We start from the raw sequence: 12,224 nt of genomic DNA, 5'->3' as shown, positions 1-12,224 counted from the left end.
GAATTTAAAAGCTTGCACATTTAAAACTATGATTTAAAATGGAAGACGATATTGTGGAGAAGTTCATCTCTGAGGTCCAGAAAAATCCACCACAGTTTGACAAGTCAAACCCGTGCTAGTTTCGACAACATTGTCTTACTTCCTTTGAAGTTGCAGTGAAAAAGACTAGATGTTGTTTTTATTCCACTATATTGACTTCGTCTCTGTTAGATTAGATCGATTACACTAGCTATTCTCTCGAATCATAGCATGCTGAGGACATCTGCTGGTTAAAGCCTGTAAATGCAACAAGAACAGCACAAACATGTACACACTTTGAAACCGCATCGCGTGAGATTAGAATATCAGACCGATAGTGTTCGTTGGTGTGGACGCAAATATAGTTATCGTTATAGTTATTGTTCTTGGTGTGAACGAGCCTTACAGTCTAAGAGCCGCGTGACTGTCATGTTTGTGTGCCTCACTGACGGGACCAAACTTCCCCTGTACGTGATTTTAAAATGTAAGACAGTACCCAGATTTCAAAAATACAATAAGATTTCACTTCTACTGTTAACGAAATTTCGGTAGGCTACATGGTTTTCACTATGAGATCGATAGCTTAAAACTTAATTTCATTAAGTTAGTATAGCCTGTTAACTGTCAGTGTCCTGGTAGCGGGACATTTGGTGCGATTTTTATTGTTTGTTTGTTTTTTAGCATTATCCAAAAAGCTTAATCAAAGTTCATCCTGTGAAAATCATTGCGTTACAATGGAGACGGTTCTTTAAAACCTTTCAGCAGCTCAATTTTTGTGATATCAACTTGAAATTTGGACCTCAACTTGGTTAGACGTCTTTCTGGCCAGATTACTTTGTAAAATATATATTTTGGCTAAAATAAAAATGTTTAGTTCAGTTTAAACTTACTTTACAGTAAACTCAAACTTCAATAACTTTTTATAACTTATAACTCTCACACTTCTGCAGTAATCTGCTGAGTGTCTTTAAAAGGAGACCAACATTATATCCGTATTCCACAGTATTCAACACATAACATGGAGCGTTGTGAATATTGACACACTTTGGGTGAATTATGACATCTGAAGCCGTTATAATGGGGAGGAAATGACTGAATTAAACCAATCAGTCCTGCACATATTTTATTCTTCATCTCTCTTGCTCTTTTGACACATGTATAGCGGCGTAACGGAGAGGACATTCCAGTGGCGGAGAAGAAAAACATCAACCACAGGAAGTTTGCAGCCTCTTTCCGCCTGAGAGAGGTGACCAGTCAGGACCAAGATCTGTACCGCTGCGTCACCCAATCAGAGAGAGGCTCCGGCGTCTCCAACTTTGCTGGACTCATAGTCAGAGGTAAAGGCTTGCTTTGTTATTTATGCTATATATTAAAATAAACAGTTCAGACTCTATATTCTAATTGAATGAGCCTTTTACAAAAGGGTACAGGGTTGTTTATTATCATATATAATGAATAAAGGCTGTGATTTTATAGACTAGTTTAAGGCCAAAGTCAAGGAGCAACCGCCATGGCTACAGCGAACATCTGCTTATCTAAACGCTGATAAATAATACAAATGCATTCATATTTGAGTTCCCATTGGGCACATGGTGCCATATTAATATGCACAACCTATTTACACAAACACATCTCATTGGGTGTTTTTTGGCGACCTACCCTGAACCGTACGAGAGCGTGCCGAAGCACTTGGGTCCGTGGAGTGGCGCGTGAAGTTCCCCGTGTGCAGATGCGACTCTGAGAGGAGTGCGATAGTTAGCGGCGGCCGGAGGGCAGAAGGGCCGGTTGAGTCTCAGCCGCGCTGACAGCTCAGATATCTCCACCACACTTCCCCAGCTGACATCCTGCTACAAGGATACCAAAGATGGTAATTTCAGCGGAAATTTTTGGGCCATGGATTTGTGCGTGTGCTAATGGGAGCTGGCACGGAGTTGCCTATTGTCGCGCGTGACCCCGGGCTAGTGCTTTATTAGCTCCCGCTCTCCCTAATGCGGGGCGACAGCGGGCCCTCCCGGCTGTTTGGGGCCGCTTTGTAACAAATGAAAATTTCAGTGGAGGATTCTTACGCTGGAGAAGGATCGATCTGCGTGTCCTCCAGCTGCAGCAAAGAGACGGGAGGGGAAGAAAAGCAACAACACAACACAGTTGTGGCCGCGGCGCGAGGGGAGCGCGGCGGGTTTGGCCCAGGGTTTAGAGTAATGACATTAGCCTGCTCTCGCTTGTAGAGAATAAACTGAATTGACAAGACGTGTGCTGTAAAATAGATTCAAACGCAAACAGACGATAAGCCCTGTTTTTATTAGACACCAGGATCTAAAGCAGAGTTTCCTTGTGCGGCCGCAGAAAGACCTGAAAGCCTTTTGGTGTTTGGAGCCTGACGTCACAGGAGAACAGTCCCACAAAGAAATCCAAGAACTAACAGACCAGGACCTTCACACAGGGTTTGTGAGATAATGAAAAGCTAAGAACTAATTAAATCAAATTCAACTTTTAAATACACAAATTGGGCTACACAAGTAATCAAAATAAAAGTGAAATTGCGAAACAGCTCAAATCACAATTATCAAATCAAAGGCTGTGATTTAATTAAAGTATTGAACCTTGTCATATGTACTTACTGTAGTATTAATAATAAATGATGCATAATTACAGGCAACTAACCCTAAACCAAACCCTATACTAAGTACTTGCAGTTTATTAATATTACTCAGTATTTAAATGTATAATTACACTGTAACAAGGACACCTTAAAATAAAGCGTAACTGAAGTGTATAATCTGTCTTTATTTAAATTCACATAATTTCCAACAGAAAAACTTCAGAATTTCACCAATTTTCCATCAAAAAATAAAATAAAAGCTCAAGGGTTTGATGTGCTAAAAACCAAAGGGTTTAAACTTTTGAAAAGGAAGAATTACAGTATTGTAACTTGTAGTTGTTTCTTGTAAAGAGTGAAAACAAGTGTGACCCTTAGAAATAACTATCTACATTAACAGTTGGGTTCTTGTTTTTTGTGTCTCAGGAGTTGCATATGAGACATTTTAATATGAAATAAAATGTCATATCGCTGTTCAAATCACAATATATGACCAAATAATCACAATATAATTTTGTGGCCAAGTTGTGCAGCCCTATATTAAATCTTTCCCTGCCATTGACGGAATTTTCCGGCTTTCCGCGTTTTCACTGTTATACTGTTATGCATCTTCTGAAATAGTACAGAATCTCCGGATCAAAACACAGGCAAAGAAGAAGCAGAAACAAGCGATAGAAGCATTGTTGAAGTCTTTGAAAAGAAGACATGAAGCTAGAATAAAATGTTTTTTGTTTTGTTTGTTTAAAAGCAGAGGCTCTGTTCTTTCTTTCGATATATTGCATGTTCAGATATTCATACAGCAAAATATTCTGGGGGCCATGAAATTTTTGTGAAAATGATCAAAAATGCGGGCGGGGAAAGAGTTAAACAAAAACAATCAAAATAAAACACTTTAGAAAATCTGTTTACATGCAAGTCATGTGACCATTAGCAAATATCAAAGAAATGTGAATGTGTCATTAAATTACTAAAATATTAACTTAAAATCTCAAGTAGATGTTTTACTTCTAAAAGTTTGGGAAGTCTGTGATAGACGTCTTTTTATCTCCAAAGAACCGTACAGTCAACTCAAGAACGCTATATGTTTAAGACGAACCATCGAAGAACCGCACAGATCTCCAGATGCAGATGTGTTTGTGTTGGAGCGAGACGTGAGACAGATATGGAGACGATGATTGTTTGCTACTTGTGATTTTCTAATGACTAGATAACAGGCTGTCACCCTCCTGTGAGCGCGGCACCCCGTCGCAAACACGCGGCTGATCGCTGGTAAATATGCCTGGAGAGACGGGAGAGATCAGGAGTTGAAACGAGGGAGATTTTAAAGACCCCGGCGCTGCGCGTGCTGACGGATCGTTAAAGTTTGATGAAGCGCGATCGTCTGATACTTCCCGATGATGCGCACACAGAACAAACGCAAACAAACCAAAAGAGCCAAAATGTCAACAACTCTGAAAGCTTCATCTGAGAGAATCTGAGAGAATGAAGAACAGAAAGCGGTTCATTAATGTCACAAGCGTCGCTTCCTGACTGTGATACGCATCAATGATTCATTCGCTTTCACAAAACATACTGCTGTGCTCTCACACGCTCACCTGCGACACTCGGGTCTGCAGTCGACCTCCTGACAAACCTGACAAAGACGGCTGTAGATAAAGCCAGATCAGTCTGTGCAAAAGAGTCAAAAGTTTGTGGTCAGTACGATTTCTGAAAGAGTCTCTTCTGCTCACCAACACTGCATTTATTTGATCAAAAATACAGTGAAAACAGTGAAATATTATTAACAGCTGTTTTCTACGTGAATATATAGTAAAGTGTAATTTATTCCAGTGATCAAAGCTGAATTTTCAGCATCATTACTCCAGTCTTCAGTGTCACATGATCCTTCAGAAATCATTCTGATATGATGATTTGATGCTCAAGAAACTTTTATGATATGTTGAAAACAGTTCATATTCATATTCTATATTTATATAGAAAGTTCAAAAGAACAGTGTTTATTTGAAATAGAATCTTTTGTAACATTATAAATGTCACTTTTGGTCAATTTAATGTGTCCTTGATGAATAAAAGTATTAATTTCTTTCAAAAAATTTATCATTTTTGAGCAGTACAATGTGTGTCAGAGTGTCGTCTGGTGTCAGGGGTCAGGGGTCAGACCAGCGTTTGTGGCGTGATGAGTGTTGGTTTTGGATGGTGTGTGTGTGAGAGCGAGGTGACGGACAGGAAGAGGTGATCACATATCCTGTCAGCGCGGAGAGAGAGAGAGAGTGATGTGCAGTAGACAGGGATCAGTCTCTCTCTCTCTCTAACGCTGTCCGTCAGGTGTTAGATTGCCGTGTCCCCTGATCCATATTCGCTCGCTTCTGTCATCTTTCCCTTCACAAGCCCCATCAAAACTTCAAAATAAAAAAGCTGTGACTCTTCCCACAGGAAATATTTCCTTTTGCTTTTCCTCCTTCACATATTCTCCTTCCCTTTATGTCTGTCTCTCTCTCTTTAACTTTTCTTTTTTTAACCCGGCCTTGCTTTGATCAAACACGTCCCTGCCAGGTCCTCTGAAATAAATGACAAAAAAAAGATTATTTCTCTGACTATAAGATGTTGAGTCGAGGGCAAGTGCGTTTTCCAATTGCATGATGGCAGTATTCACCTGTGTGTGTGTGTGTGTGTGTGTGTGTGAGGGAAAGACAGATGAGACAGGGCTTAAGGAAGGCTAACAGCGGGGCACAGCGCTATCATGCGCTCATGTCAGCCACACATGATGGATGACCCGCGTGAAACAGCCAGTGACACCTGACAGAGAGAGATTCACGCTCACCGTCTCGCTCTCTGCGCTCGCCCCACTGCTGAAATTAACCCCTATTATCGTTAACAACAAATTTTGCAAGTATTTTAAAGTTTGTAAGTATTTAGTTTGCATATTAATTACAACACATAAAGGAATAGTTGACTTTAAATGTGAAGATTCTGTCATTATTAACCCACATGCTGTTATTTGTCAGTGGAAAACAGATTTTCTGAAGAATCATCACACAGATCTTTTTCTATACTAAAGCATTTAGTAATAACATCTGTCAAACTCTGAACATGACAAAGTAAAGCACCATAACAGTGTCATAAACACAACGAAAGTCATCCAAATGACTTGTATTCCAAGTCTTCTGAAGTCATGTGATGCTTTGTGTGAGGAACAGACTGAAATTTAAAAGGTTATTTCACCCAAAAATGATCATGCTGTCATCATTTACTCTCCCTCGTTTCGTTCTGATCCTCTGAGACTTTTTTTCTTCAGCAGAACATGAAAGAAGGTATTTTTGAAGAATGTTGGGAACTATGTGACTTTGGAGACTTTGACTTCCAAAGAAAGGTTCAGAACCAAATGATGACAGAATAATCATTTCTGTGTGAACTATCCTTTTTAAGTCATTATTCAGTTCGCTTCAGATGTTTTGACCACTTTTGTGATATTTTTATGATTCTTCTGTGGTGTTTTTTTAGGGATAGACGGTATATGTTCATTTTTAATGTTATTCTTATCGGCCCGATATATTAAAGCTGATAAATAATGGATTATTTCCTTCAGCTGAGACACTTCAGATGAGCACTGCTCGCCATGATGGGTTTGAATTGATTGAAATATGATTGAAATCACTTCAAAAAGGGAAATACAGTTAAGAACAACGTACAGCTCAAGTCTGTCATATAAGATACATAATACTATAATGAGAACATCATAAACGTGTGCTTGGGACGTGGCTTTTAATGGTGAGACTTTTGTTTTTGTAATCAAAAATGATATAAAAAATTTTGATTTAGATTTATCGGCCAATATATCGGTTATCGGCTTTCAAATATAAAGAATTATCGGTTATTGGTATTGGCCAGAATGTTCATATTGGTGCATCCCTATTTTTTTTAGCTTGATAGATGCTGCTTTTGTGTCACTGACGTAACAGAATACAGGATTAGGAATGACATGATGACGGTTCATTTTCATTTTCTCAATAAATGGGTTGCGATGTAATGGAAGTATTGTGGCAAATGATAATCCAACAAATGTAGGGCGGGATTTGGTTCAGTCCAACAGTTTTTGATTGGATGGAGGCGGATCTGAATGTGAGCTTACAGCCAATTGTAAGAAAGGGGCGGGGCTTAATCAGACTAAATGATTGAAGAATCTGGAGAAGACTGATGTTTCACCAGAAGATCCAGTTATGACAGTTTCATCAAACATAACAAAAAGAAACTTTGTAAATAAGCACAGTTGAATTGTTCACAATAAGATCTATAACATGCATTTAAAGGGTTAGTTCACCCAAAAATGAAATTTCTGTCATTAATTACTGACCCTCGTAAGACCTTCGTTCATCTTCAGAACACAAATTAAGATATTTTTGATGAAATCCGAGAGGTATATGACTCGTCCATAGACAGCAATATAATCAACACTTTCAAGGTCCAGAAAGGTACTAAAGACATCGTTAAAACAGTCATGTGACTGCAGTGGTTCAACCTTAATGTTATGAAGAGACGAGAATACTTTTTGTGCGCAAAAACAAAACAAAAATAACCACTTTATTCAACAATCTCTTCTCTTCTGTGTCATTCTCATACGTTGAGAGAATGACACAGAACGCCGACTCATTATTGGCCGGCTCCTGCGTCAGCATCACACACATGCGTCGTGCTGATCACGTGATCAGTTTTGGCCAATACTGAGCCGGCGTTCGGATGTAAACACGGAAGCTTCACTGTGCATCACCTGCATAAAGATAATGACAGAGAAGAGAAGAGATTGTTGAATAAAGTCATTATTTTTGTTTTGTTTTTGCGCACAAAAAGTATTCTCGTCTCTTCATAACATTAAGGTTGAACCACTGCAGTCACATGACTGTTTTAACGATGTCTTTAGTACCTTTCTGGACCTTGAAAGTGTTGATTATATTGCTGTCTATGGACGAGTCATATACCTCTAGGATTTCATCAAAAATATCTTAATTTGTGTTCTGAAGATGAACGAAGGTCATACGAGGGTGAGTAATTAATGACAGAAATTTCATTTTTGGGTGAACTAACCCTTTAAATTAATCTCACAAAGCTGACTTTAGGCTTTTTTATGTATTCTGTCAAAAAGAAAGGTTATACAACTGAAAAAGTTGTTTGTTTGCTGCGGTCTCAAACAGAATAGAATTATATCAATTTTAAAATCTTGAATATGTAAATAAAACTCGAGACAGTTTAATAACCCTGATTCAGCCTGCCACCGAAGCATCAAACAAATCACGTAGAGGCTTTCAGCTAATATATGAACACCGCTCCATTCACTCACTCCAGACGCTGGTCCACTAAAAGCTCTCCGCTCATGTCTGTGTGTTTGTGGGTCTGAGAGCGTGTGTCAGTGGCTCTAATGAATTGAGATGAATGTCGTTTGTCTGCAGGTTCAAGCACAAACGAATGAGGCTTTTTGCTCGCTCCTTAAAGAGCCCTGTCTGCCCTCGGACGCTTTGTTTTCTGAGGAACACAAATAAGTGCAGCCGTTCACATTAATGCATATTTGATGTGACTCTGCTCTCTGAGTCTCTTCATTAGTGGTAAAAGGCAGATGTACCACGGTGTTTTATGTTGATGGACACGGTAATAAACAGCATCTTTTATATCACGTAGATGGCTGCCTATCATCATCCACATCCAAAACAGCAGATTGAGTGACGCCGTCGTACTAAAGAACGAACAAACATGGAGAAGTTTCCCTGAACAGGATCTGGACACTCAATGTTAATGCGTTCGCTACAAATATCCAACAGAATGAGCGCACTTTCCAAGCAAAACATCTCCTGGTTTCTGTCTTTTGATGTTGGGGTGAAGTATGACCTGCGCATGCTCTGGAAGGTTTGGTGATTCACCCGTGCGCCGTAATAACCGGCTGTAAAGGGTAACGTCTCGTATGTCAGACAGCGATTGACGAAAGCAGATGCTCCGGTAAATGTCACATTTAAAATAATACATGAGAAATAAAAGAGCAGTTTACAGAGGTGATGTCATCACACGGCTCAAAACAAGTCAACAAGAAAGATGTAGAAGAGTGTGTGTGTGTGTGTGTGTGTGTGCGTGCGTGTGTGTGTGTGTGTGTGTGTGTGTGTGTGTGTGTGTGTGTGTGCAAGGGCAGCTCTTTTGTGCATTACTGCCATTGTGATTCGATTACTTGGTGAAATGTAATTTTGCCGTGTTGCTGTTAGTGGTGTCACACACACACACACACACACACACACACACACACCACACACACTGGAATCAGATTACAGCATTAAAATAAGCCGGCTTTGATTGCACAGGGATACCAGCACCTCCTCCTGCAGGAACACACAATAAATCAATTAACTCTCATTCCTTCCTTTCATTCCTTTATTCCATTAAGACTCAAACAGCATTACACAGGTCGCTCATTTACAGGAGCGCGGACGGTTTAAACACTCCGAGCAACGGCAGATTTATTCAGAAAATTAAAAAACATTCTACAGCTGCTGATTATATTGATAAAGTTCATTGTGATAAATTTTTAAATAAGCAGTACGAGACGAATGAGAGCCGGGGTAAGACGGGGTTAAATGACCCACACGTCTTTATTATTTCTCTTGACCACAGACGCCACAATATCTCATCTCACATTACTTTCCATAAAAAGCAATTAGTTACTTTTTTTTAGGGAGTAACGCAATATTGTAACACATTACTTTTAAAGGTAACTTTCCCCAACACTGATAATCAGTCAGAATAAATAAATAAATAAATAAATAAAAATTGAGGTTAATTGATCTAATTTTGTGTCTCTGGAAAATAGTGATCTCTGGCATTGTATTATATTGATTATCAAAGTTTTTGTGTCTACTTGTTATGGAGTGAAAAGATAAAATTAGACCTCTGGGGTAAGATGGGCCAAAAGGCCCGAGTGACATGATGTTACTAGTGTTGTTATTGTTGAACTTAATACTTGTTGTAATTCATGGGGTTATTATTTAATAAGACGTACATTTCGTTAAAACCTATAGGCTAACTGAGTAAAATCATTTTGATTTATGCCATATCTACAATTAAAACACGGCCAATTCAATTTTAATTTCTGATTATTATAAAAGGCACACTATGTAAATTTTTGCCACTAGAGGTCGCTTATGACGCCTTGACTTCACAGAATCATGGGAGGTGTTGTCTTCACGTCTACAGCTGGTAGAAAAGAATCGGGACGGGACTCGGGCAGAAATCATATTCATGGATGAGATTATTAACGTTACTGTAGTATGAAGCAGAGCAGGGCGAGTGTTGAAAGAGAAACGAGGCCGCTGGAGCGATTGCTAATGAGAGACGAGCGCGACACACGGGACTTTTATTATGCCGCAGTCGCCGCTTCTGCTTCTTCTGGTCAAGCGTATGTGGAGTAACGCAGCTCTGTTTATCATATTAGATACATATTCATGTTGAAAGTTGTTATAGTGCTTCTCTGAGCGTTCGCTCGGCAGCTGCTATGAGACGCTTGTTGCACACTGCAGTAAGATAGATCAATATTAGGCATGGTAAAACATGGTACTCACGGTAAATCAAGAAAACGAGATTTAAACAATAAGCCTTCTGTCGATGAATGTATCCAACAGTGTCTCACCTGTCTAATAAAACAGAATATATTAAAGCGTCTTTGGTGTTTCCACGGATTCTACAAAATAAAACAGGAAACTGAGGGTAACACGGGTATGATGTCATTGATAGGCGACACACGGATATGGCACACAAGTCAACAAAATATACAACATTGTTCTAGTGATTTTTGGATATTTTAATCCAAAAATATTACATATTGTGCCTTCAGTGTTGAAAACTGTTGTGCTGCTTCATATTTCTGTGGAAACCGTGACACATTTTATTTTTCAGGATTCTTTGATGAATAGAAAATTCAAAAGAACAGCATTTTTTGACATCTTTTATAATATTATAAATGTCACTTTTGATCAATTTAATACATCCTTGCTGAATAAAAGTAATTTCTTTTTTAAAAAAAAACAAAAAAAAAATCATTGTGTCATTGTGCAGTCAAATATTTCAGTATAATAATGTATTTAAAGGTCAATTCTGTACTTTCTATACAAGTGTCACCAACCAGAACTGCAAAATTGATGCAAAAATAATAATTTATGAATCAAGTATATACTGTATGTAACGTCTGCTCGTCATAGAAGCGTTTCTGGACATGAATACTCAACAGGCGTGTGATTGGCGTGTTGGTTTGTGTTGTTTCTGAGCTTCATGTGGGCTGGTTAATTAGCTGAAACAAATAGAGAGTTCAGGAGCCATCTGGGGTGGAGAGAGAGAGAGTGTGTCTCCATCTGATCGTCCCGCGCTAAACGGCATCTCTCAGCGTGAGCTGTCTGTCGCTCCGGTGGACAGTCTCGCAGCTCTAAACGCCGCTTCACAGCTCCTCACCCAAATCAATGTGATGCTGATGAGGGAGAACCTTTAATATGTCACCAAAACAAGTGTCAGGATGTCTCGTACTGACACTGTCCTTCTATGCTCCGTCTTCATGATTTATTCATAATCATAAAGTCAGCAGCAGTGTCCAGAGCATCTCCGACATGTGAGGATCTCTACACTTACACCCAGCAGAACAAACAGAAAAACAGCTTCATGCTTTCTGTTTTTCCCCTCCAGTAAAAAATAGATGACTAGCTTGTTTTATGTACGGATGAGATGTCTCTCTGCTTGTCTGTGAAGCCAAATGTATCTGCAAACGCACACGCAGTTACTAAAAGACCATCTGGATCGTCTGGTGTGGTGTAATACTGTCGCCATTTGCATGTATCGTTATGGTTTGCTTGTTGATTTAAGCATGCTTACAGTAGTGTGCTTACAGGTGTTCTTTGTGCTCTTTTTAAATGAAATAAATTTGATAGAAAGTGACTCCCAGAACATTTACTGATAATAATAGCCCTCGTTCAGAAATCACAAGCTCATTAACATATTTACTTTTTGATTGTGTGACACATTGGGATTGTTTGGATTAAAATATGATCACATGTAGCTCAGTCTTTCTCTATGAAACAGTTCTGTGAGATTTCTCTTGATTCTTCCAGAGCCCCCGAGACCCATCGCTCCACCTCAGCTGCTGGGCGTCGGGCCAACATACCTGCTAATCCAGCTGAACGCTAACTCCATTTTTGGGGACGGCCCCATCATCCTGAAGGAGGTGGAGTACAGGATGACCTCTGGAAGCTGGACAGAGACCCACGCCGTCAACTCACCCAATTACAAACTCTGGCACCTGGATCCTGACACGGAGTATGAGATCCGAGTGCTGCTGACCCGTCCGGGAGAGGGGGGGACCGGACAGCCCGGGCCGGCTCTCATCACCAGAACCAAGTGTGCAGGTTAGTCTGCTGGACTTCCTCCCTCTGCTTGTGGTGCCATGAAATTTTTAACAAGTGCTTATTTATTTATTTTTTTTAAATTTATGGGAGGTGCTCATGCTGGCAGCGATTAAAGGATTATTTCACTTCAGAATTCAAATTTCCTGATAATTTACTCACCCCCATGTCATCCAAAATGTTCATGTCTTTCTTTC

At 39.6% G+C, this 12,224-nt stretch overlaps 1 protein-coding gene across 19 annotated transcripts in view; it reads left to right on the top strand.

The window, feature by feature from the left end:
• The window catches only part of ptprk (protein tyrosine phosphatase receptor type K), a 166,487-nt gene that overhangs the window by 83,656 nt on the left and 70,607 nt on the right, over positions 1–12,224 (top strand). For all 19 annotated transcript variants that reach the window (XM_051876486.1, XM_051876485.1, XM_051876484.1 and 16 more), the window contains 2 exons: positions 1,181–1,355; positions 11,737–12,030. In XM_051876486.1, coding sequence (XP_051732446.1) covers positions 1,181–1,355; positions 11,737–12,030 — 469 coding nt within the window. The remainder of the gene's footprint in view (positions 1–1,180; positions 1,356–11,736; positions 12,031–12,224) is intronic.

This window comes from Ctenopharyngodon idella, chromosome 20 (assembly GCF_019924925.1).
Source record: "Ctenopharyngodon idella isolate HZGC_01 chromosome 20, HZGC01, whole genome shotgun sequence".
Taxonomy (NCBI): Eukaryota; Metazoa; Chordata; class Actinopteri; order Cypriniformes; family Xenocyprididae; genus Ctenopharyngodon; species Ctenopharyngodon idella.
This window is presented reverse-complemented; position numbering and strand designations above follow the sequence as displayed.